Source organism: Dipteris shenzhenensis, chromosome 24 (genome assembly GCF_047967505.1).
Source record: "Dipteris shenzhenensis isolate YYH24624 ecotype China chromosome 24, Dip_SZ_1.0, whole genome shotgun sequence".
Classification (NCBI taxonomy): domain Eukaryota; kingdom Viridiplantae; phylum Streptophyta; class Polypodiopsida; order Gleicheniales; family Dipteridaceae; genus Dipteris; species Dipteris shenzhenensis.
In genome coordinates this window covers 11,847,380-11,874,102 of record NC_141619.1, presented here as the reverse complement: position 1 = coordinate 11,874,102, position 26,723 = coordinate 11,847,380, and the positions used below count along the sequence as shown (strand labels likewise).

The window sequence follows — 26,723 nt, the reverse complement described above, 5'->3', positions numbered from 1 at the left end:
TTGGCCATTGTCATTGTGCTTCGCATGATTAATCACCTGAGGAGTACAGTTAAGAAACATGAATGATCTTACCCTGGCATTGTCACGGTGCCAGAGCTAAGACAGGGTCTCGGCCTCCTTCTGCTCTAGGATGCCAAGGTCCTTCGCCATGGGATTTGATCGGGCAACACCTATTAAGATGAAATCTGCTAGATCGAATGACTGTAACACAGATTCCATCATCACCCGTCAAACGCCGTAATCAAGCCCATTAAACCTGCGGGTGAACCAGGAACGTGGGCAACATTGGAATTCTAGTTTTGTTCTCTGCCATCTCGGACAAAGCCGCCACATCGGAGTGAAGAGGACGATGAACTGAAAGAGAAGGTGGATGGGATGGAAGGGATCTGAGGGTTGAAGAAAAGAGAAGGCGGAAGAAGAGGATGAAGGGGGTGACAGCCCAATGTACCTTCACACCTCGCTTTCCTTCCGAATATGCTCCTCCTCAAACCTCCAAACAGCACCCTAATCCTCCTCTCTGTTTGTTGGCTCAATACTCCCTCCGCCTCTCGGGTCTGAAGCCAACCGTGGCTCTGATACCATGTGAGAAGTGTAGTGAAAATGAACGAGAGAGAGAGAGAGAGAGAGAGAGAGAGAGAGAGAGAGCATGCCTCACACGCACAAACTGAGAAGGAGACAAAGGAGAGAGAAAGGCACAACAAGAGAACTGCAAGTGATCTCTGGAGAAAACCCAGCTACAACTAGGGGGAAACCACGGAAACAACGGGCTGCTCGAGAGCTCGGAACATACAGCTCAACAGCCAAGTGAACTGGGGGCACGAGGGAATGGATGAACTGCTCCACGACCCTGCTCCTCAAGTGATGCTGTGGGCTGGCTCTGCACCTCTGCCAGGTTCCACTAGGGGCACTACTGGAAGGACTGCTCCAGCTTCAGAAGATGGGAAATGAGGGGAGAGGGCAGGCACATATATAGCCCAGCCTCCCCCTAGTCAGCCAGCATAGGGGGTCACCGGCTAGGCAGCTCATGAGGGCCGACCCTCTGCCCTAGGGGCCGACCCCTACAGCCTGCTATATAGGGCTGTCCAGGCCCTAAATGAGGGCACACACCTCCCCAAAACAGGGGCTATAGCCAGCCAAGGTGGCCGACCTCCACCCACTGCTCTACAGCCCACAAACAGGGGCTCATAGAAGGCACCTGAGGGCAGCAGGTGAGACACGCCTGCTCACACAACCCTGCACCCTCCCGAGGTACCTCCGTGGCCTGCATGGCATCACATGAGACACTGGAAGGCCACACTAACCTACTCTCATGGGGGTGGGCACACCCACAACAGAGGCCCTCACTGTCTACCCTAGCCTCACTCATTGGGCGGGCACACCCACAATCAAGGCCCTCTCTCTCTAAGGTGACATCAGGAGATGTTAACCTCCAACAGGAACATGGTGAAAGGGGCTGACAAGGTTGTCACTGTGATAAACAGGGTGAACAGAGGGAAGGGTGAGTGAACAAGGTGAACGGGGATGACACGGTTGTCACCTTGAGGACCAAGGTGAACAAAATGACAAGGGTGAACATGGTGAAAAGGGGTGACAAGGTTGTCACTGTGATAACCAGGATGAACAGATTGATGGGTGAGTGACAAGGTGAAAGGCGATGACAAGGTTGTCACCCCAAGGACCAAGGTCAACAAGGTGACAAGTGAAAGGGGGTGACACAGTTGTCACCCTCAGAACCGAGGTGAACAAGGTGACAAGGGTGAACATAGTGAACAAGGTTGTCACTGTGATAACCAGGGTGAGTGACAGGGTGAAAGGGGATGACAAGGTTATCAACTGAGGACCAAGGTGAACAAGGTGACAAGGGTGAACATGGTGAAAGGGGGTGACAAGGTTGTCACTGACATGAACAAATGAAATGAAGTGGGTGGCAAGAGGGAACATGGTAAAAGGGGGTGACAAGGTTGTCACTGTGATAATTAGGGTGAACAGAGTGAAGGGTAAGTGAACAGGGTGAAGGGGATGACAAGGTTGTCACCCTAAGGACCAAGATAAACAAGGTGACGGGTGAACATGGTGGAAAGGGGTGACAAGGTTGTCATTGTGATAACCAGGGTGAGCAGAGTGAAGGGTGAGTGAACAGGGTGAAAAGGGATGATAAGGTTCTGACCCTGAGGACCAAGAGGGAACATGGTGAAAGGGGGTGACAAGGTTGTCACTGTGATAAACAGGGTGAATAGAGTGAAGGGTGAGTGAACAGGGTGAAGGGGATGACAAGGTTGTCACCCTGAGGACCAAGGTGAACAAGGTGACAAGGGTGAAATGGTCAACATGGATGACTAGGTTGTCACCCTGTTGACCAAGGTGAAGGAGGTGACCACATTTAAAAAAAATAAAAAAATTTAATAATATATACAAGACTCACCAAAAGAGATATTCTTACTGAACATAATACTTTCGTACCCTGGATGCATTTACGGGTGCAACTAACCTTTTGCCATCCAAAGTGGCCAAGTAAACACCGCCACTTGGAATAATTTTGGTGATATAGAAAGGACCTATCCACCCACTAACAAACTTAGGCTTATGCTTCAAGAACTTACTGGAATATAACAAGACCAAGTCACCAACTAGGAACTCCCTCTTTCTAAGGTTCCTATCATGCCATGCTTTCTACCTCTTCTGCAATACTTCTTGAGCAAGGATTGCTTCGCAACGATGTTCTTCCAAGGCTTCCAGATCCCATAATCGCTCAAGTGTGCATGCTTCCAAGTTATCATTCATTTCTACCACGACCCTAGTAGTCTCCATGTGAAACTCATAGGGCACAACTGCCTGTAGGCCGTAAACTAGTTGAAATGGTGAGTATCCAGTGCTGGCCTTGTATGCTGTCCTGCAGGCCAAAAGAGCGGCTGGTAGTAGAATATCCCAGTCGAAGAAATTGTTGGTGCTGTGGGACCCATACATAGCTAGAGTACGTTACCTAGGACGAGCTGTCCGTTTGGCTGCACCTACAGGTGGCGAGTGCTTTCGGGAGGGGCAGGCTAGGCGTAAAGGCCAGCACCATGGTCATAGGCTGGGTGAGCAAGGCTTCTCACCTGTGACTGTCGTCAGCTGATGTACGTGCATGGCCAGCCATTACCTGATGCCTTCATAACTCATCTTGGAAGAGAGACCCCTGGCTGGTCACAAGGCTTAAGTGGTATATAGCAACGTAGCCTTGGGACCTAGGCTTGTCTCGATGAGCTGTTCCAGTAGCTATAAGTCCTCTTGGAGAACAAGCGGGGCACGCAGGGTATCTCAGCCTATTTGTAGGCTGAGCTTTGAAGAACTGGTTAAACATTTTAATGCGTTAGCTGAGCAGAAGAACTCGCAATGTGAAGTCCTTCTCCTGGTTCATGATTCCACGGATGCTAGCTGGATATTTATGCTTTTCTAACTGAGCTCTAAGCAGGTAAGAGGTCAAGAGGGCACTGGAGGCAGCTAAGGGAGACTGTGAGACCCAGTAGTGGTTGCTAGGAACAGACCTTAGCTGAGTACCGCTGTTGTGGAACTGATTTGGATGCCTTTCTGCCATGCTTGGTGAGAGTTATTTGCAGTAGAGATTATGCTTTGGTCATGGGTGCCTAATGGGCTGTGTAATGTCATTGATGCCAGAGGGATGGTACTTGTATGACTGCCATATTGTTTGCTGTGTTGTGATACCAGTTCTTTATGGGAGAAAAGTTGATGTATCAGGATATGTGCGATCCATAGGGTGAGAGACTATTGGTCATGGCAGTCCTAGACAGTGGAGAAAGCTCCTGTATGCTTTCTTTTTCTGCTTTTTGGGCACTAGTGACAGCTATGGGGAACTGTGTGGCCAAGGGTAGTTACTAGTAACAGTTTTGGGCCGTGTGCAAGCTTTCTGGAATAGGAATGAAGCCCTACTACCAGGAGTGGTGAGAGTAATGAACAGTAAAGGCTATGCAGGGTATGTGGATGCCCAATGGGATGTGGAATGCCCCAGATGTAAGAAAGAATGTATCCTTTATCTAGCCTGGAATTCTGGGCCTCTCACTTAATTAAAGAAATACTGAAAGGGGCGCCAAGGTTTGGGGCCAACCTGTGTCTTTATCTTGGTGCAGGGGCACCCTAGCCCCCAATCTGCCAGTTATACTTTTGCTGAATTGTTGATAGAACAGTGTTGGCTGGTTATTTGTTAGTTCTACTGCCCTTTAATTTATTGAAGGCTGGTTCACCTTCCACCTCGCATGTAGTTCTGGGTGTAAGAAATTCTAGATTTACTATATTTAGAAATGTGCTAAGGAACAGAAAGGAGACTGAAATAGCAGAGAACAAGGAATATTTGTATTGCTTGAGTGTCTGTAGTGTGTCATCCATACAGTTGGGCCTCTCTTATATAGAGAGTGGAGTCACATGAAAAGGTGTGTACTCCAAAGTGTATGTGCATGAAGAGGTGTGTACCCCTTGTGAAGTGTGTGACCCTTGATGAGAGGGTACATTACAATGGTAGTGTCTCTTCAATAGAATGTCTCTTGTGAAGGGTTGTGCCTCATAGGAAGTGTCCCGTCGAAAGGGCATACCCTTCCACAAGTGTCCATTCATTAAACCATCCATAAGTCAAGGAATACGTCACAGATCGTGACATCCCCTCTCACTCAAAATAAGACCCTGGTGGAGATAATGAACTGGTGTAGAAAATATCACGGTAAATTCTGAAAATACTGCTGTAAAATGTTAGGATATTGCTGTAAGTCTTCATCAGATTGCCAAGTAGCGTCGGAGTCGTCCAGATCTTGCAACTTTAGCCAAGAAATATGAAATGTTTGATGCATTTTACCCCATGATGGTGGTAATTCCAATTTGTAACTTAAAGGTGAATTTGTCTTGACGATCCGGAAAGGTCCATAGTATCTTGGTCGCAACTTAGGAAACACAGACTTAACCGTCTTATACAATGTGGGGCTACAAATAATAGCACCATGTCACTAGTTTCAAATTCCAGGTGACGTCTATGTTTGTTGGCGGACCATTGATACCGCTCTTGCGCTTTCCGTGACTTGGAGTAGAATGTCTTGCATTTCTTGAACCAGTTGATCAGCTAGGGCCACTTGATGTTGAAGTACAAAATTTGTTGGTACAATCGGAGTGTGTCCATAAGTTGCTTGGAATGGAGTCATGCTGATGGCACTATGGAAAGAGTTATTATAAGCAAACTCAAGGAGTGGTAGATACTCTTCCCAAGCTGCTAGGCGTGATTGAATATAATGTCGGAGCATTTTTTCCAGAGCTTGGTTGACTCTTTTAGTCTGTCCAGGGTGGTAGGCTGAACTGAACAGTAGAGTTGTACCCAAAGATTCGAACAGTGAAATCCAAAAGTGACTGGTGAACTTAGGATCTCTATCAGAAACGATATTCTTGGGCAATCCATGGTGTCGGAAGATGTGTTGTATGAAGAGTTTGGCGATGTCCGGAGCCTGTGCACTTCTTTTGCAAGCAACAAAGTGTGCCATTTTGAACAATCGATCAACAATTACCATAATTTGAGTGTTACCTCTGGAGGATCGTGGTAGTGTTGTAATAAAATCCATGGAAATACTTTCCCACCTTTCAGTTGGAACTGGAAGAACTGGAAGTGGCTGAAGAAGTCTTGCTGGAAGTCGTCGGCTTGCTTTTATTTGTTGACAAGATAAGCAAGATGTAACCATTTTGATGATGTCGCTTTTCATCTGAGGCCAGTGGTTTGTTGCACTGAGTAACCTGTAAGTCTTGTTGATGCCTGGATGGGCAGCATAAGGAACCACATGATGCTCTTTTAATAAAAGACGTCGAACATCCTTGTCATGTAGTACACAGATGCAATCTTGATAATACAGAAGGTCATCCGTATAAGAATAGGATGAGAAAATCTTCTCTTCGGAAGTGGAAGGTTGATTTTTCGAAAGAAGTTGTACTACTGTGCCGAAGTCTTTATCATTGAGATACTTCCCTTTGAATGAATTTGGAACATCCACAGATAATGTAGAGATTACCATAGCTGATGCTAGAGTTAACCTGTTGAGAGCATGTGCATCTACATTGCGTAGTCTTGGAAAGTACTCAATGGTCATATGAAAGTTGGCCAAAAACTCAACCCAGCGTGCTTGTCGAGCGTTCATGACTGGCTGAGTAAAGATATACTTTAGAGAGTGATGGTCTGTCTTGACCAGCAAGTCGGCTCCCATGAGATAATGTTTCCAAGAGCGGTAACCATGTACAATGGCAAGAAACTCCTTATCTTAAACCGTGTACGGGGTTTGGATATCGGAATGTTTATGGCTATCAAAAGCAATAACTTTGCCTTTTTGCATCAAGACTGCTCCTGTAGCGATGTCGGAAGCATCGATCATGACCTCAAATGGAAGGTTTGGCTGACGTGTCAGCAATAGCCATAACTCGTGTGGTAGTGAGTGCTTGCTTGAGTTGTTGGAAACTATACTCTGTTTCGGGAAGCCACTAAAAAACTGCTGTGCTTTTCAATAATTCGGACATAGGAGCTGCGATTTTGGAAAATTGATAGACCTTTGTATGGTAGAAGTTTGCTAATCCGAGAAAGGAGCGGACATCATGAACATTCTTAGGAGTAGGCTAGTTTCGGATTACCTGGACCTTCTTGGGATTTACAGAGATGCCTTAAGCTGAAATAACATGTCCCAAATATTCGAGTTGGGTCTTGAAGAACTCACTCTTCTCAACGTTGATGTAGAGAGAATTTGCGCGGAGAAGTTCAAAAACTTGGTGAAGATGTTGTTTGTGCTCATGTAGGGATCTGCTGAAAACGATGATGTCATCGAGGTAAACGATGACGAACTTATCGAGGAAATGCTTGAAAATGTCGTTCATTAGTGTCATGAATGTGGCCAGGGCATTGTTTAATCCAAAAGGCATGACCAAACATTCATAGTGTCCATACTTTGTTCAAAAAGCTGTCTTGTACTCATCGCCTTCTCGTATGCGAATTTGATGATAACCTGAACGAAGATCAATCTTTAAGAATTGTGTTGCGGGTAGAAGTTGATCGAAGAGGTCATCGATGCGAGGCAATGGATACTTGTTTTTGATAGTGAGCTTGTTGAGGGCTTGGTAGTTGATGCAGAGGTGCATTGACTTATTCTTTTTTTCCACAAGTAGTACAGGAGATCCGAAAGGACAGCGATTGGGCCGAATGTGACCTTTGTCGAGTAGTTCGGTCACCTGTCTTCGGATTTCTTCATTTTGAGTGTAAGAAACCCGATAAGGAGGTTTTGATGGTGGATTACTACCCGGAATAAGCTTGATTGGGTGATCCACTGGTCGTCGAGGTGGTAACTGCTTTGGCAATTCCTGTGGGAAAATATCCAGGTAGGGCTGGAAAAAAGGTTAGTTGAGGTACTCAGGAGGATCCTTTGGTGTCTCCTCTACTGTCGTAACCAACAGAAGTGAAGTCTTTACTTGACGTTTACGAACCCACTTCTTTACTTGTAGGGCAGAGGCAACTGGGGTTGAAGGAGAGTCCCTAGAACCAGTTAGCTCAACAAGTTTTCCCTGGTGGACAAACTGGATAGTATGGCTGCGAAAACTGATCGATGGATCATAGTCGTAGAGCCACTGTTGTCCGAGTATGACATCGTACCGAGAAAGAGGCATGATGTCAAAGTTTAACTTGTTCGTATAATGTTGGATGTGAAAAGACAAGTTTTTGATCCTTGTGATGCACAAGAAGGTAGTTCTATTTGCGAGTTCACTCTGATAGTCCATGGGACTAGGACTGGTGGTCAACTGAAGTTTTTTGACCATAGAACTAGCTAGGAAGTTATGAGAGCAGCCACTGTTGATGAAGATAGTGACCGTTGTTCCATGAATCAATCCTTGGACACAAAGTACTTGAGTGGCCAGGGAAGGTTCGGGGTTGCTGGCAAGGCTCATGTGGATGGTATTTGCCATTCGAATAGCTTTGCCTTTCTTGTCTTGTGCTGGGGTAGCATCTTCTGTTTCGGAAGTGCTAGGTTCCATATTGGAATTTTGTTTTGGTCGCTTGGGACAATCGAACCATCTATGGTCGCCCGTACAAATGCTACAAAGTCCTTTTGTGCTAGAGTTGTTCTTCTTGTCAGTGGCCGCACCTTTATGTTGGTGATGATGGTCATGACTTTGTGAAGAGGAAGACGCGTGATCCTTGGAGAAGTGCTTCTGTTGAGATCCAGCATACGATTTCTGAGACTTGTGGGGATCTTGAGACTGTCGCTGACCTTGATCACCCGCGTTCTTTTTGAACTTGGGGTTATCTTGAGGGCGAGCATCCTTAGCCATAGTAGAGTTCTGTGTTCTATTAGAACTCTGCTTCCCTGTGTTTTGGAAGTCGGTAATGTGCTCTACGTAAGCAATAGCGCCAGCTGTGGTGGTGATGTTTGCTTTGAGGACATCAATGCATAACGAGGGATTTAGGCCTGAGATGAAAGCATGAAGGTAGTCATCATCAGTTAAACCATCTATCTCTAGCACCAATGTGGTGAACTGAGAGATGTAGGAAGACAAGGAGCCCGTTTGCTCCAATTGTCGGAGTTTTGAACTTGCTTGAAAGTCCGCATTGGTAGGTATGAACTGCTTACGGAGCACGTGTTCAAAACGTTCCCAAGTTAACACACTTTTGCCGTCCTTTAAGCGTCGTTGCCACCATAGGAATGCTGTATCCTTGAGGAGGGAGGCTGCCAAGGCAATCTTTTTGCCTTTAGTGAGGTCAACAGTATCAAAGTACATGCGCAGTTTTGCGAGCCATTGGTCAACTGTTCGGCGATTTCGTTGACCAGTGTAGGCTTCCGGAAGTTTAATGTCAAGTCTTTTAGTTTTGGAAGCTTGGAGTAAGCGGTAGAGGGCACGGAGTTCAGTGTTTTCTACCTCTGGTGGGAATGAGTCCACGTAGTCGTCCGGTGGCGTCACGTCATCCTCTGTATGTGTGGTACTGTGAGAATCTTGGAGTTGTTGGACTTTCTGAGATGCTGTCCTGAAGCTGAGAAATTTGAAGTTGAAGTAGTGCTTTGCCTTGTAAGTTGACTTCAGGGGTCTTTTTTGGACTTGAGTTGCTTATCTCGGAGAGGTTGCACGCGAGTGTTGCGACATATCTGAGGTCCTTATGAGAAAAGCACGAACCTGCGCTCTAGTTTGTACCATTCCTGGAAGAAGTTCCGGGCTGCTCCCTGAGGTTGCTCATGTTGGAGGTATAAAGAAAGTTCTTGGAGATAAATAAGACAACACTGAAGACGAAAGATAGCTGAAGAAGAAATATATATCACCAAAGGAACTCAATACAAGAGAAGAGATATCTGCGAAAGAAACTGATGAGGGAGCGAACAGCAGTCCTCCAAAGCAGTCAACTGAAGTGGGCTCTGCACTAGCTCCACAAGCTGGAACTGAACTGGGTCAGCAACCTATTGCCAGAAGAGCAAAGGTTTGCTGCAGATCTGCAAAGAAGGGCAGCAACAATAGAGGAGTAAGTCGATGCTGATTTGGAGCAGCTGTAGGAGAGGATGATGGAGCGGAAGTAGAGGAGGCAGAGAAGTTGTTGGAGCAGAGGCAGAGGAGATGCTGAAGCGGAGGCAGAGGAGGCAGAGATGTTGGAGAGGATGCAGGAGCAGAGGCAGAGATGTTGGAGAGGATGCAAGAGCGGAGGCAGAGATGTTGGAGCGTAGGTGTGCAACAGCCTGTTCAAAAAGTGATATGGTAGTCAGGGGGCTACTGCCTTTTATAGGCCTGACCCATGAGGTCGGCCAACTGGTCGGCCAATTCCAGGTCGGCCAGTTCTGGTCGGCCAGTTCTGGTCGGCCAGTTCTGGTCGGCCAGTAATGGTCGGCCATTTTTGGCCTTTCTGACCACTTGTTTGGCCTTGGCCTTTCTGGCCACTTGTTTGGCCCTGGCTTTTGCGTTTGGAGATTGCCTGGCTTAACACCCCCTCTCAATGTCCAAGGTAGAATGGTTCCAGGGGTAGTAAAAAAAAATGGTTCCAGGGGTGATCTATCTTCTTCATCAGCCTTTTTTTTTTTTTTGGTTTTGGTTTTGTTTTGGTAAGAGGGTTTTCATTTAGATGGAGATGCCTACAAAGTAGGTTTTCATCTTTGCTAAATGCCCAGTAGTGATGGTACAATCATAGAGTACAGAAAGAGAGGTGCTTAAGGAGTGCCCTCGCATGGGATTTGTTCACTTCCTTTAAGCACTAGTATTAAAAAAAAAATTGCTAAGGAGAAGGAGGCGGTACACCAATCCCAAGCCGTGGGCTAAGATGCTCAAGAATAGGTCGGTTAACCGGCTTGGTAAGAATGTCAGCATGATTATCGGTAGCTGGAACATATATCAATCGAATAGTACACAGTTCCACTTGCTCGCGAGTAAAATGAAAGTGTACGCCAACATGTTTGGTGCGGTTGGAGAAAATGGGATTGCCGGCGAGAGCGACGGCACTTTTGTTGTCGACGTAGAGGACCGTTGGTTCAGTATAAGGAAAGTGTAGCTCTGCCAGAAACTGCCGGAGATATTCAGCCTCAGTAGGCTCATAATCGATACCATGTTTTTGGCGAAATCCTTGCACTACTAAGCGAGCTTTGTACTTGTCCAGGGTTCCATCTGCTTTGAGTTTTGTTCGGAAGATCCACTTTGTTCGTATGACCTTTTTGTGACTGGGTCGATCGACCAAAGTCTAGGTCTCATTGCGATCAATGCTCTCAAGCTCCTGTTCCATGGCACGATGCCACTCAGGATGTTGAACTGCTTCCTGCCAAGTGGCGGGTTTAGAATGTACGATATAGGCTATGGTAAAAATGGAGGCAGTGGTAGTGGAAGAAGCTGTTCGGGCAGAGCGACGAGGACCGGGAGGAGGAAGTTCTAGGGGAATAATCCCGAAATCCTTCATAGTTTGTCGATACCAGTGTGGCAGCGGGTCCTGAGAAGAGGATCGGGGAACGGGAGAAGCAATGGGTGGGGAGAAAGAAGTTTCGGGGGGAGAGAAAGAGGTTTCGGGGGGAACGAGAATAGGTGCGTCATCAGTAGGGAGAATAGAGGAATTTTTTAGAATCTCTCCTTCATCGAAGACCACATCACGGCGAACCAAAACTTTGTTTGTGCGAGGATCAAATAAGCGATAAGCTTTGGCTTCAGCCGAGTAGCCAACGAGAAGTAGAAGTTCAGTACGAGGTTCTAGTTTACCGCGAGTATCATTGGGAGTATGAGTGTACGCGCGGCATCCAAAGATGTGGATATGAGAAATAGAGGGTCGGTAGCCATAGAAAGCCTCAAAAGGCGTCATGTTCGGGATGGGCTTAGTAGGGCAATGATTAAGGAGATAGACAGAAGTGTTCACGGCTTCCGGCCAAAGACGTTCGGGCAACTCGGCTGCAAAAAGCATGGAGCGTGCCATGTTCATGATTGTGCGCTGTCTCCTTTCGACACGAGCATTTTGGGCGGGCGAATTGGGAGATGTGAGATGGCGTTGGATACCATGCTCGTGAAGGAAGTGAGTGAATTCATGGGAAATGAATTCACCACCATTATCACTACGAGCAATCCCAATAGGCTTCCCTGTTTGATTCATGACCAATCGAGCCCAAGTAGCAAAGAAGGAAAAAGTGTCAGATTTCTCTTTCATGAAGAACACCCATTGATATCGAGAGTAATCATCCACAATTAAGAAGAAATATTGTGAGCCATGCAATGAAGGAACAGGAGATTTGCCACTAATATCAAGGTGGATTAGACGCAATATCTCACTGGCTCGAGAAGTAGAATGAGGAGGAAAAGGAGTTCTGCTTTGTTTGCCTAATTGGCATGGACGGCAAATATCTTTGGCTCGCGATAATTGAGGTAGGCCATCAACCAAATGATCCCAAGACATTTCATATAAAGAGTCATAGGACAAATGTCCCAAACGATAATGCCAAAACCGTTCTGTGTCAGTCGGATCTTTCAGGTTAGCAAGACCATGAAGCCGATGAAACTCAGAGCCGGTATTGGAGGGAGTCTCAAGAAATTGCAAAATGAGGTACAGACCATGAGGTTGGGCTTCGCCCTGAGCGAAAAGGAGTCCCGTGTAAATAGCACCGCACGGCCAAGAAGGCAAAGTTGATGGACGGAAAGAAGATTGACCCCTAATTGGGGGACATAAAACACTTGATCCAACTGAGCAAGATTGGGGCCTTTGTCGGTATCAAATTTGATTGAACCAATGCCACGAATAGGAGGGACAGAGTTATTGCCACAGCGGACTTCCCCTGTTGCCGGTTGGCGAGAAATGAAGAGATCACGATGAGGAGTCATATGATGAGTGGCTCCACTATCCACAATCCAAGGGGCTTTATGGCCACATGGTAGAGTATGAAATGCTGATCCAGATATGGATGGGGAGGAGTCAAGCTCGGTGATATGAATCAAGGCCTGGGAAGTGAAGTCTAGAGAATCTCTAGTGGACTAGTCAGACAGGCCTTCGGGAGTGATGAAGGGAGGGGATGGGGTGAACTGATTAGTGACATGGCCCTGTGGTCTCCAAGGGCTAGCGTTAGGTGGAGGAGGACCACTCCTAGGGCGCCAGCGAGGTGGCAGAGGAGTTGTGGTGGGGGGCTGTGGGAGAATGCCTTTGGCTTTGGAGCAACATTCGTCATCAACATGCCCAACTTTCTGGCAATGCTGACAAAACATGTTCTTTTTGGAAAGGCACTCTTTTGTTTCCAGGCTGAGCTCATATGTTTTCTTTCATCACACTCAGTTGTGTCTCTGAGTACATGCATGTTTGCAGAGGTACCTGGATACAATTCAATGGACTAAATTCACATTTCATACCTACAGGATGAGTACATCTACTTTCTTTTTCATACTCATCTATATTTACGATTGTATGTAAGGTCTTGCTAGGCCAACTGTTTTTTCCTTCTTTAACGATTAACTTATTGATGACTTATGGTATGTATTTACTTATTGGTTCACCAAAGGTTGTGCCAGGCGGGTTTAATACCAGAGGAATTATTGGAGTCAGGAGTGGGAGAGGGCTTTCCGGAGCTGAGTTGATCTTTTTGAATCCCGGAGAGAAGAGTCCCCTTTGAAGCAGGAACACTATGTTTTCGGTGAACCTGAGAGTAGAGACGAGCATAACGCAAGAGTTGACATTCGAACTCATAAAAGGTAGGAAGGGAGGGTTGAGAAATGATTTGCTGCATAAAACTAAAGTACCTAGGCGGGAGTTTGTTCAAAAAGAAGGTAACTTGGTCATCCTCGGATTTGGGAGGACCAGTTGTGGCAAATTCAGCAATTAACCGCCGCTAGCTTGACCTTGAGATCATCATTAGTAGTGATCTGGAATTGTTGGAGATGGTGGTCAAGATTGATGCGACGAGTACGATCTCGGGCCGCATAGCGGTCAGTGAGATGTGCCCATCGCTCAGAGGCCAGGTCAAAATGCTGCAATTGAGAGTGAAATTCAGGCAAAAGCCCTTGCATGATTTTGACAATGGCAATGGCATTACGATGCCGCCACGAGCGAACTACTTGATAAGGATAAACATGAGGATCAGGTTGCGGTTCAGTACCTTGAACGAGTTCCCATAAGTCTTGAGAATCAAGCACATGGCGCATGAGATTTGACCAAGTGGTATAATTAGAACCGTTAAAACGAGTCATATCAGTAAAAGCATGTTTGGCTGTTGCAGAGACCGGGTGAGAGGAAGAAAGGGAATGATAGGGAGAAGTAACCGGTGGATGCATGAGAGGACTCAAGATAGGAGTGGTGTGAGAAGGTGGGAGAGGCGGCACCACCGGAGGAACAAAAGGATTCGGAGAAGGCCCTGAGGGGGAGGGATAAACATGGGAGGCGGGATACGACATGAGAGGGGAAAACGGGGCAGCGGGAGAGAGAGAGGGAAAAAGGCTATAGGAGCCCAGTGGCATGGGAGAAGAGAAGCCACTGGAGGGAAGATGGCAGCGGAAGATATGAGAGGGATGGGAGGGAAGGAAGAATGAGAACCGAAAGCAAACTCATTGCCTGACGAATTTCTCCTTTCTCGTCTACGAGTGTTCACATGCATGTATGGATCTGTGTCCTCGTGATTACTCGTTCCTATGCCTTGTATAACAGACGGATTTGCACCAAGGGGATAGGGCAACATACCTTGCACTGATTCTTGTGAGATAGGCATTGTCGAATAACCCATTGTCCTCATGCCGGCCGTCCTCTTTCGTCAGGGTATACTTGTTCTTTGGTGGCACCGAACTTGAAATGTTGCTCCGCTTCTTCCGAGTTGAATAGAGGTCCTTGTTGACGTATCGGAGAAAGCCGTGGAGAAGAAGAAGCTTAGGGTGTACGGGTACCTGCTTCAAGTTCCTTCCATTTCTGAAATTCAGCAAATTCTTTAAAGAGTTTGGAGAGGTATTCATCACCTTCGATCCTTGCAGACTCTCTCTCGACATATGACGAGGGTGGTGGTTGAATAGAGGTCGATTCGGGCTGAGATCGCTTCGGGGAAGAAGGAGAAGACATCTTCAGTTGATGATCTATCTTCCAAGCTTTCCAGGTCAAGGCTCAGGTGTCGGCAAGCATACCTTGCTCTGATACCATATAAAGAAAGTTCTTGGAGATAAATAAGACAACACTGAAGACGAAAGATAGCTGAAGAAGAAATATATATCACCAAAGGAACTCAATACAAGAGAAGAGATATCTGCGACAGAAACTGTGGAGGGAGCAAATAGCAGTCCTCCAGAGCAGTCAATTGAAGTGGGCTCTGCACTAGCTCCACAAGCTGGAACTGAACCAGATCTGGGTCAGCAACCTATTGCCAGAAGAGCAAAGGTTTGCTGCAGATTTGCAAAGAAGGGCAGCAACAATAGAGGAGTAAGTTGATGCTGATCTGCTGCAGCTGCAGGAGAGGATGATGGAGCGGAAGCAGAGGAGGCAGAGAAGTTGCTGGAGTAGAGGCATAGGAGATGCTGAAGTGGAGGCAGAGATGCTGGAGAGGATGCAGGAGCGGAGGCAGAGGAGGCAGAGATGCTGGAGAGGATGCAAGAGCGGAGGTAGAGGAGGCAGAGATGCTGGAGCGCAGGTGTGCAGCAGCCTGTTCCAAAAGTGATATGGTAGCCAGGGGGCTACTGCCTTTTATAGGCCTGACCCATGAGGTCGGCCAGCTGGTCAGCCAATTCTGGTCGGCCAGTTGGCCAATTCTGGTCGGCCAGTAATGGTCGGCCATTTTTGGCCTTTCTGGTCACTTGTTTGGCCCTGGCTTCTGCGTTTGAAGATTGCCTGGCTTAACAGGAGGGGGCAGGCGAGGCAGGGTGGAACGACTCGTGGAAATCTGGTAAAGGAGGTCCTGTCTGAGGTAATACTGGTGATGCCGAAGTGGGTGTTACTGCTCATGAGAGTACAGGGGTAGGTTGCAGAGTCCGAGAAGGGATAAGGAGCTGCTGTCGGGAGCGGAGGATATCCAGGAGAAGGAGTGCCTTCAGAGTGTAAATACTATCTTGTGGAAGGTAAAACCTGTGCAGGAGGATATGTGGGAGTTGAAGGAGGTGGGGAGTACCCTGGAGATGCTGAAGATGAGGGGTAAAAGTCTCTCCAAAGATAAAGTCTCTCCAAAGATGGACAGCAAATTCGTGAGGAATATCGGGTTCTGGGTATCTATGTGTCTCGTGAAACCCAACCTGGACTGTGCTAAGGAAGTAATGTAATTGAGGTGCCTCACGTAGAAGATATAGGATGTGGTCCAAGTCACTGGAAGGGCACGTGACACAAAATACCCATGATGCAAAAGCTTCGAAATGGGCTGGTTGTGCAATCTGAACACGATATTGTGTGATAGATGATGCCTGAGGTCTCCTTGAAGGGACTGAGGCATTACCAGGGGTTTCCATGCTTTAAGGAGGGGGCTTTCATTTGCTGTAATTTGATAATGAGCAGCAAATAACAATATGAAAGAGAATCCTTAGAAATAGAATGGAAAGAATCCACCTGGCATAGATTAGATCTGCCAGACTATGCTGAAAAGCATGTACCAGCGGTGGGCTTCGGGCTGGAAAAAGTACAGCATCAATTGCGAGTTGAAGGAGGTCTTGATGTCGAGTTGGTAGAAGACAATAGTCAGGCTTCAAATTTCGAAATTAGGGTTTGCTGTAGAGGGAGGCGATTCAGAAACCAAACAGTCCGGTTGTGGGCAGAACATGTTGCCAGCAAAACCACGAACCACCTAGGATCTCGATCTGTTGTGTGGAGGCGAGATTTCTTGTACAAGAGGGGCTGGCTGAGGAGATTTGCTGGACAGCAAGGCTTCTGTTCGCAGGCTGAGATGGCGGGGTGAAGAGATAGAAAACATCACTCTTCAGGGGTGATGGAAAACATCCATGGCTGAGCAAAGGCTGGCAAACAGATTCAGCAGGCTGAGGGCAGGATTGGCGTGACTATGGAAGGCCGCCAAGGGTTGAGCAAAGCCTGGAAACAGAAGTGAGGGCAGGATTGGCGTGACTATGGAAGGCTGCCAAGGGTTGAGCAAAGCATGGAAACAGAAGTGTTGGTGGGGAGCAGGCTTGGCATGGGCTGGCAAGCAGAAATCAGCAAGGGAGGAGCAGAAATCGGTGTGATAAGCTGTACGGAGCAGCAGGCGCGACTTTCGAGAAGCGGGCGTGACTTTCAAGACGGCTTTGGCCAATTTGCGATGGCTGAAATAACTGCTAGGCCGCCTTGCTTTTCCCAAAAATTAAAGGCTGGGTTACTTGAACGCAAGGGTAGTCTTGGGTTGGGCCTTGGGTGTAGGGCTGGTTGCTCTTTTTAGGCCCTCTAGGTACCCTTTTGTAGGTTGGTGCTTGGTGCCAAAGGGGGTGTGCCTATTCTAAGGGGTGTGACCCTTGGAATAGGTGTACCATTTCATGAAGGGCTGTAACCCTATTTTAAAGAGGGGTGTCCCTACACGAAAAGGTGTGTCCTTTTTTCCACGATGGGGTGTGTCCCTTGGGTGAGGAGTTAAAAACTCTTCATCAAAAGGTGCGTCCGATGGTGAAAAAGGTGCGTCCCTTGGTTTTGGGAGTCGGGACAGCCCAAGCACATCAAAAGAAACTATTTTTGTCATGTCCATTCACATCAACTCGTGATGTGAGGGAGATGGAGACGCCATTGATGACTTTAGGTCGGGTTGGCACTAAAAATTTTTATGCTCATTCTCTCCATCTCTTCTATGCACAACGTGCGTGCCGGCCCTCAATGTCTTCTTACCACCCAGCCGTATGACTTTGCTGCGTTCTTTTGCTCCAATTTTCAAAGTATGGTACGCAAGCGTCAGGGTACACATACATCCACATGTGGTCCTCATCTTACTTCTTGCATCAGTGGAGTGCTGCCTGCACCTCCCCTTTGATACTTTTTCTTCCTTCAGTTCCATCCCCTTCTTCTCCCACACATGTTGCCACTCCCCCATCTTCCTCTCTTGCTCTCCATTCCACCTCTACGTCATCTCAGGAGCCTCCCGTCTTCCCTCCCCTACTTTCCATCGCTCCTCTATGGCATCCCCCATCTCTCTTCTTTGTTCCATCACTCCTCTGCCTTTCACCTTTGTGGCCTCTCCCCCCTCTGCATCTACAGTATACACTGGGGTGTCTATACAGGTGATTGATGTTCCAAACACTCTTCCAGTGGAGTCAGGCTGCCAGGTGGCACATGTTTTTCCACCACCATCGGGCGTCCCTTCTTCCTATCTGTATTGTACTGATCCCATCGTCGCCTCCTCCATCCATGTGGTTCTTCAGCTCTTGTAGCCTCCTCTGAGTACTAGCTCCTCCACTCATCGAGTCTGTGGAGGTGCTATCTCCTTACAGGGCACCATTGTCTCAACAATCTTGTGGTTTTGATCTTACCTTCGGATTGGGTCTCCATTCTCCTCTGAGTACAGATTTGACAGTGACCGCTACTACTATCGCTTCTTCATCGGGACAACATACTCCTCGCCTCTTCCTGGTATGGTTCTCAGCTCTTGCTGCTATAGTTATACCCCCTCGGTGACACCAGACAAGACCACCTAGCACAATTGTTCTTTGAGCAAGTCCCACTATTTTTGTAGCTGCTACCTTGTCCCTTTAGGCTGATTGTCCTCCTCTCGAGGAGAACGATATGCTGGACCACTATCCTTTGGACATTCTTTCTCTATTGAGGCACAATGGTAGACGCAGAGACAAAAGCTCAGTATAGCAGGTCTCCCGTGGACATTGAGGAGGAGGACATTGACCAGCTAGTGACAGTTCCCTTGCGCAATGCCTTGACAGCCGGCTCCTTCAGATCCACAACTCTTGCATGTTTTCTTAGTATGGATGCCCTCGCATCTGTGGAGGATTTGGACAAATTGGAGGATCGAGCAATGGCAGGTGTCTTTGAGGAGTTTGGTCAGATCCTTGACAAGCCAGACAGATTGAGTTATGGGGATTGCTATGCGTGGGCGAAGCGATCTATGCACATGGTGCAGAGGCTCCTCGATGACATGTTTACTCAACTTGGTGCAGTGCTTCTCAACTCCACAGGGCATACCCAATGCATCCTCTCCTAGAAGTAGCACGTACGACTGGAGTACGAGTGTCTCACACGAGCACAGAAGCAGGAATGGCATACATAGGTTGAAGCAAAGGAGGCACTCTGGCACAAAGAATAGGAAGAGCTTCAATAGAAACATCGCCTTGATCAAGAGGGATGGGGGAATGAAAAGCAGACACTTACACTTCAGCGTGCAGGAGGAGTTTACTATGCTCCAGGATCCCCACACATCGAGCATGCTGCTGCTGAAAATCGCATCAACGAGGTCCAAACAGCGCTTGCAGCCATGACACAACGCCATACCACTCTTGAGGCATCCCATCAATCCTTGCAGCAACAGCTTTCCTCTCTACAAGCTGAGCTCGCTCTTCTCCAATCGCGCCATGATCACTACAAGTCGGCCTATCATTGCGATAAGGGCAAGTATGAGAACTTAGGCAATATCATGGATACGATTGAGGAGGAGCAGCAGGAAGATACACGCTCGGGAGGATCTGTAGCTCCATGACACTATTTCTGCATTAGACTCGGTTTTCCTTCCCTATGATCAGAGAGCTCTCACTTCTGTACATGGGAGTTTTTGGTTACTCTTGTTCCTGTGATCCAGCAAGCATTTGCTCTTGGACATGGACGCACTTGTCTTTTTCTTCTTCGGAGATGTGTGTTGTGACTTATTGTTCTACATAGGAGGGTCTTTTTCTTCTTGGTGATGTATCTGGGGACTTACTGTTCTACATAGTAGGTGTACATAGCATAGTGTTGCTCTTTTAATCTTGGGTCATTTTCATCCATTGTAAGGCCATGAGCATACTCTTACATACTCTTTTAGTTCAGTTTCTCGTTTTCAATGCAAGGCCGTGAGCCATTGGTTTATTTTGTTTTGTGCTATGGGGCCACGAGCCCTTGTAATTTTTAAAAGGTCACAACCTTGTAACTCCGCTGTCCCACTAGCCCTGTATTCTACTTCACTCGTTCATCGGGACGATGAATGAGTGTGGTTGGGGAACTATTGCAGATATCCAAGTCCAACCATGTGCAAGTATGTCGACCAGGTGACAACTATGTTGGCGAGCTGAGAAGGTGACAACTATGTTGCCATTTCGACCAGGCGACAACTGTCGGCGACCTGACAAGGTGACAACTATGTTGCCATGTCGACCAGGCAACAACTATGTCGGCGAGCTGACAAGGTGACAACTATGTTGTCATGTTGACCATGCGACAACTATGTTGGTGAGTTGACAAGGTGACAACCATGTTCATGATGACAACCATGGTAACAACTATGTCAATTGGAGATAACTATGGTCACTTTTGTATGACAACAAGATCTCACAAGTCCACCTAAGCGATCATGTCATAACTATGTAAATGGTGGTACAAAGGGGCAGCCAAGAGCTACACATGGAGAAGATAAGTGCAAACCAACAGGAGTCAAAGGGCTAAGTGCCGCACAGTGGACCACAGGGAGGTGTACATGGGGTCTAGGAGGAGGCTGGCGAGCCAAGAAGTGGTTGAGCGGTGGAACGGCTAAGAGAGATAGAGACACCACCAATGGGAAGAATGGGAGAAGATTCACAGCTAGAGAAGGGGACCCTCCACGAGCAGCGGAGGGGATGAAGGTGTGGGAAAAGGAGGGGGAGGGGCATTCAATGATTGGAAGAATGGGAGAAGATTCACAGCTAGAGAAGGGGACCCTCCACGAGTAGCGGAGGGGATGAAGGTGTGGGAAAAGGAGGGGGAGGGGCATTCAATGATTGGAAGGGGAAACATGAGAGTGACAATAAGGTTTGAGTCAGGAACTTGCCTAGTGTAACATTGTGGTGTACTTCTCTTCTGCTCTCAATACTATGCTTCCCTCCATCTCTGTTCGCAACTCTAGCTCCCCTTCACCTCATGTATTCCTTTCTTCATCCCCCTTCACTTGGTATAACGGACCGTGCGTCATGTGGCTTGTTCTATTCCGTTCATGTTGAGGCTGGCTCTTGTGATTTCGTTTTATTTGCCTTGCATCACTCTTGCACTCGTATCACTCCCTTTCTTGGTGACACCATTGTCCTCACGTATTTCATTGTTGACACCACAGTCCAACACTCGCATCAGGCACCATCGGTGACACCATTGACACATCCCTACTTGCTCCTTGCGCCAGTGGCCCTAGCCCTCCGGTAACACTTCTGGAAGTGGTAGGAACCCCCCCCTCCCCCCTTCAGACACTCAGCTTGGATGATCTGGTGAGGAATTGACGGTTTACTGCGAATCATCCGTGATAACATGAGTGCCTGTAGTTGCTCCCCACGAGCCACTCAGTCTCTGACAGATCTGGCCCCCAGCAAGGGTTGCCATACATCCCCCCTGGTTGGACCAAGGAGTCAAAAAGTAAGCACTTGGTCCGACGGTCTTGAAAGTGTGAGCGGAAGCACTGTCTCTCTAGTTTGGCCAACGAAGCATGCCCTTTGCTTAAGCGAGCCTGCATCGCCAGTCTCATGGTGAAAATAGGTTCGGAGAAGATAACCCTTAAATATATGTATGATGAGACAATCTCGACTGGTGACCCATCAAAGGCAAATTGCTCTTGATGCATAGCAATGTATTGAAGATCGTAACCTTGGTTTTGCCAAGGTTGACCTTCAAGTCATGCGGCTCACAAAAAGGCTGTAGCGCGTCTAAGTGCCTCTTGAGGCCCTTTGCTGAGGCCAATAAAGAGTACCACATCATCTGCATATAGCAAGATCTGAGTAAGAGTGCTAGCAACAGAGCAACCAGCCCCCCCTAGTGTTTACATAACTATCTCAAGCTCATTAATGTAGGAGGCCAAACAAGGTTGGTGATAGAGGACACCCTTGTTTGACCCCAATAGTACTCAAAATCTCGTCCGTCGGTCTAGACCTTGTTGTCCAAACTCTGCCCGAGACTCTCTCGTAAAGTGCCATGACAGCCCAAATAATCTCTTGATCATAACCCAAATCTTGCAAGTGCCTGGCGGGTTCTCTCGGAATTGTGTCAAAGGCTTTGTGGAAGTCCACAAAGCAACAATAAACCCTCTGCTTCCATGCCCTTGCCTCCTTAATAATACATTTGAGAGTGAGAATGTGATCCATGGTCCTACGATCATGTTGGAATCTGGCCCGTCCATATCCCTGCATCTCTACAAATCGGTTGACCTCGGCATCAAGCATTGATGCAAAGTAGGAGGAAGGACAAAGGAGAGTAGATAGGATTGGATGTCACAGCAAAAGTGGTACAAGAGTGGATGGCTTGGACTTATATAGTTCCCTAACACTCACTAAAGCACCCCTAAATTGACCCCTTTTTCCCCTTCATTACAGCATGTGAACTTGATCGACAAAATTTTTGGTCAGCCTAGTCTGTTTGAAATCAAGAGATTCAACAAGGTTTTATTATTTGTTCCCAGAGAATAGACCAATCTTCCCTTGTGCGTCTTTGGTATTTTGGCATTTCAGCCAAGTAGTCTTTTTATTTATTAATACTGAGCACTCTCTTGTGTGGGTGCAGTGCGTCGAAATTCCGTGTATAATTGCAGCTTCCATGACTATAATCGCAGCGTCCATGAGCGATTTTGGACTAAACTTCTAAGCCCAGGCAAACTCTGTGCATCAGGATGTGTTGATGATGGAACAGGAGCTGCAGATATCCCATTCACTGGTGCTTTCCATGCATCGCCCATGTTTCTCAAACCACAAGTTGTGATTTATGATGGTGTCTGCCATCTCTGTAATGCTGGTAATTTTTACCGTGCATCTTTCGCTGCAATGGCGATTCCAAGGTTTGTTTGGTGAAGTTCAGTATTGGAGCATAACCCAGGAGTGCAATGTCAATTCTGAGAATATTATTGTATGTGACTGCAATTTTTTATAGAAGTGTCAGTCCATACCAAGTCAATGAAGAGCAATTGATAACGGTAAAGATGGGCCATTAGTATTGCTGAGCTGGACATTGTTTCTGGGTGATGGAGGCAGGAGTGAGATGGGTGATTAAAGCTGATAAGCACAAACGAATCAGCTTTTGTGCTGTACAGTCTCAAGTTGCTGAGCCATACTTGCTTGTATGTGGTTTGAGGCGTGAAGATGTACTGAATCGTTTCCTTTTTGTGGAGGGCCCGGGACAATTTTCACAAGCCTCTACAGGTGAGATCAGTCACTATGCTCGTACGAAAATATTTTCACAGTTGACAAATGTCTACTTGTAGCCTTTGGAGCATTGAAAAACACAACATTCGACTCAGATATATTTCTTACATGCGTTTCTCGAGTTCAAGTGTCTTTGGAGGTGGAAGGCCAGTTTTTGTCAAATGGCATTGCATCATGCAGTGATATACACAACACCACTTATCAAAGCTCACACATTTGGCTGGAAACACTATCACACCATATGAGCATGGTTCTCATTGATAGCCTGGATCTTAAAATTGAAATCCTTAGTTTAATTTTTTGCAGCTGCACTTCGAGTGGCGTTATATCTGCCATTTCCTTACCCAATGTTGGGCGCTTTTCTTGCTATCCCAGCACCGTTAAGGGATGCTATCTATGACTACATTGCACAACGACGATACAAATGGTTTGGTCAATCAACAAAATGCATTTTGCCAAGTGATGATATTCTTGATCGCTTTATCGATAGGGAAGAACTTGAAAAGTTCAGACAAACCTACCCAGAGTAGGCGGGATTACTGGAAGGTACTGCAGACTACTGTGAGTATATATTGTTTTGGATAAGCGATGCCACTGGAGCTCACACATGCATTATAATATAGCAAAGACATTTGGGCAAGCCTAAATTTTTGAAAAGATGGAATGTGATGAAATGGAGGCCTACTTTCTCATGACATAGAAGCTCCAACTGCAGCAGTATGCCACCTCTGCATCTGCACATTCACTTTTGCTCACCTTCTCTGAAATTCAGCTGAGAATATCGGAAAATTGTGGTAATCATATATGTCTTGAATTCAAGTAATGAGATTTTTCAGTGAGAACAAAATTGTCCTTTGCCTCGACTTTTTTAAAGTTTCAAATTGGAATCTAAAGTCACACATAAATTCCCTTCCATCAAGCTACATGCTAATATTTTCTTTTCCCTTGTGCTTTTCGTAGAGTAATGGAGGAAACAGGGAAAATGTATACATATCGTGCACTTAGTCTGTTCACAACATTTTTACATGGATCAAACTTTGCATATCTTGCTTGCCTTTGTATTTGTTACATTTGTTTCCATAGTGAATTGAGCTTGCTCTCATCTCAAAGCTATGTTATTTTGCCTTGCATTGTATTTGACTTGGTGTTGAGTGTGCAGCATTTTTAAAGTCCTGTTGTCACAGATACATCATTCTAGTGTATTTTGCCAAATGTGTAGACTAATAATTAAAATGATCTTTGTTGGAAACTTGAAAGCAAAGCACAATATGCTCAATATCATGTTATGTTTTTCATGATCTTTGTTGGAAACTTGAACGCAAAGCAATGGTTTTAACTCGACAAAGTGTTCAACATCATGTCATGTCTTTCATTTGTAGTTTACAACTTTGTTGCAGGACAAAAGCATGACATTGGTATGTTCATCTTAATTGTGTCAATGCCTTTTTTAGTAGTACGTGCAAGCACTTTCATCTCACATCTTTATTAACTTATAGGCCCACCTTGAGTGCATTGGAATGTTGTTGCACTCCTTTTTTCTATGGCCCCATCTTGAACTCTCATGTCATTTGTATGCAATGTTGAGCTAATATTGTTTGCCATATGGTTAGTTACAAAAGGTAGTCAATACTTAAGTTTCTATACAAGGCTCTACCCCTACCACGCAATCGTTGATCATTATGGAGCTTGGGTTAGTGTTAGCTTACGGAGCTGCATATCTCTATATCTATTGTATGAACACCATAGTGAAGTAAGTCCATGCCCCATTGTTATTTTTCTTATAGCTACAAAAATAAGGGGGGAGAGAGAGACGGAGAGAGGGGAGAGAGAGAGAGAGCAGGGGGAGAGAGAGAGAGGAAAGAGGAGAGGGGAGGGGAGGGGAGAATAAAGGAGAGGAGAGGAGAGAGGAGAGAGAGAGAACCAAAACAGACGGGGCCATGTGGCAACAAAGTGTGGGGGACACTTTTTTAAGAAAAGTGTACCTAGAGCATTGCTTGAAGGTAGTGCTAATAATTTATCTATAAACACTCTTACACAATCTAGCATGTAATAATTATTCTCCTTCATGCATAATTTGGTATGTAAGTCTATAAAAAAGATAGAAGTTATAACTCAAATTATGTAAATAAAACGAGACTAATAGCAAGAATGAAAAAATGGCAAAGAATAAGGACTAGCAAATGGAAAAACCATGAAATAAGATGGAGCACATATATTACAATGTATACAAAAACTTGAAGAATGAACAAACACAAATTACTTGATCCAATTCCATGGTATAAGTTCCCATCATGGATCCTAGCTACTTGTTATCGATGTTGAGAGTAAAAACAGTGTTAAAATAACTCAACGAGAGAGACACAAAGTACCACTTGAGTTGTTGTTTGCATTGCATAGTGAATATAAATTTCCTTTGACAAGGTTAGTGAAGTGATGTTTTAAAACATGTAGACATGCTACAGAAAGGACATCAAAATATAGCCATATAAAACATCCCCACCTAATCTAGAAACACAATTGTTTCAAATCTTTTAGTCTAGTTCCATGGTTTGAGAATTTAGATCAATCAATTTGGAGATGTTAATCCATGAGTAGCAAACCTAACCCGTTAGTTTGGATTTATATATCACATCTATGGGTGGTTAGATTATTGGATTCCATAGCTAGCATTTGGTTCCATATTTTGGGTGTAGTGAATCAGAATCCATGTCTGTAGAGCATAAAAATATGAGTTCAAAGATCCATAGTTTGGATTTCATATTGTAAGGCCATCCTTGAAATTTTCAACTTTTATATGTTGTATACATCACTAGCCTCAAATCTTGTATTTTGAATCCATACTTATTGAAAAGCATGTATAATACTTGTTTTGCATCACGTATTCCAAATCCATAATGTAGGTCCATAGTAAAGGAGTTTTGAGGACATTATTAACCACCACTAGAATTTAAATTCAAAGTTGATGGAGGTGGGAGTCATCACCCCCCACAAGCATGTAGAAATGTGTCTTAAGGTCCTTGTACAATGCGCGTGACACATGGACGTGGGGGACATTAGTTCCCATATATAATGTTTTGAGTTAGTAGTGCTTGGATATAATGCCTTAAAAGAAGACAATCAATCTCATCCCAGCTAGCAATTTCTGGGGTGGGGAGAGACATGCAGAATTGGGGGGTGGGGTTGTAGAACACTTCGTATTCCATGCTTCCCTAGGCTGCCACTTAGCAACCGACATGGTATCAGAGCTAGTGATCGAGGCCTGCAAATTAGGCTGCTTCTGTATGGCATGGAAAACTATGCATGTAGGTAGCATGGATCATGGTTGTAGCGGCACATGTGGGATGTGTGTACCCCTACAAGTGCTCTATTTGATGGCTCGAATTGGACACGTTCTGATGGATGATTGTGCGCCTCCTTGGTGGCATCCTCCAAAACATAGATCGTACGAGTTGGCATGGGTAGTAGTGGTGGTTGGTTGGTGGACCTATTGTGTGTTGCAGGCAACCATGGTACCTCATAATGGGTCATCCAAGGGATTGGGCACATGATCAATTTTGAGAGGGGACGACTTGGCTATACGTGTACTTGAGGGATTTATCCATGGGGGATATTGGAGGTGGTGGCCTTCACCCCTCACAACGAGTAAAACGGTGGCTTAAGCTTCTTGTGCAATGCTTGTGATGGCTCTATTTGGGGTGTTTTAGCATGCAAGGCACGAGAAAACAAACACCCTAAATGGGCAAAACCAAGCTCATGCAAGAGAACAAGAGAAATCCAATGTTGAAGGTAGCATGCAAGACTAGGGGGCAAGGTGTGAGGGCCTCCATACCTCGTGCTCCCCTGGCGGGGGTGTGGAATCCTACATACTCGATGCTCCCCTAGGCTACCACTTGGCGATCAACAAAAATCAACTTGATACATTACCCAAGAATCCGCGGTCAGGACCCATGGGCTGACATATCCATGGTCTGCCTTCTAGCTCACATAGTTTGGGTCAGAAATTTAGGGTCATATAGTTCCGA

General features: G+C 46.1%; 1 protein-coding gene across 1 annotated transcript in view; it reads left to right on the top strand.

Annotated features, from left to right (window-relative positions):
- The window catches only part of LOC147886228 (Putative thiol-disulfide oxidoreductase DCC), a 28,355-nt gene extending 4,776 nt beyond the window's left edge, over nt 1-23,579 (top strand). The window contains exons 2-4 of the mRNA XM_087395627.1: nt 22,067-22,294; nt 22,531-22,698; nt 23,008-23,579. Coding sequence (XP_087251753.1) covers nt 22,067-22,294; nt 22,531-22,698; nt 23,008-23,231 — 620 coding nt within the window. The 3' untranslated portion in view covers nt 23,232-23,579. The remainder of the gene's footprint in view (nt 1-22,066; nt 22,295-22,530; nt 22,699-23,007) is intronic.
- The last annotated feature ends 3,144 nt before the right edge of the window (nt 23,580-26,723 follow it).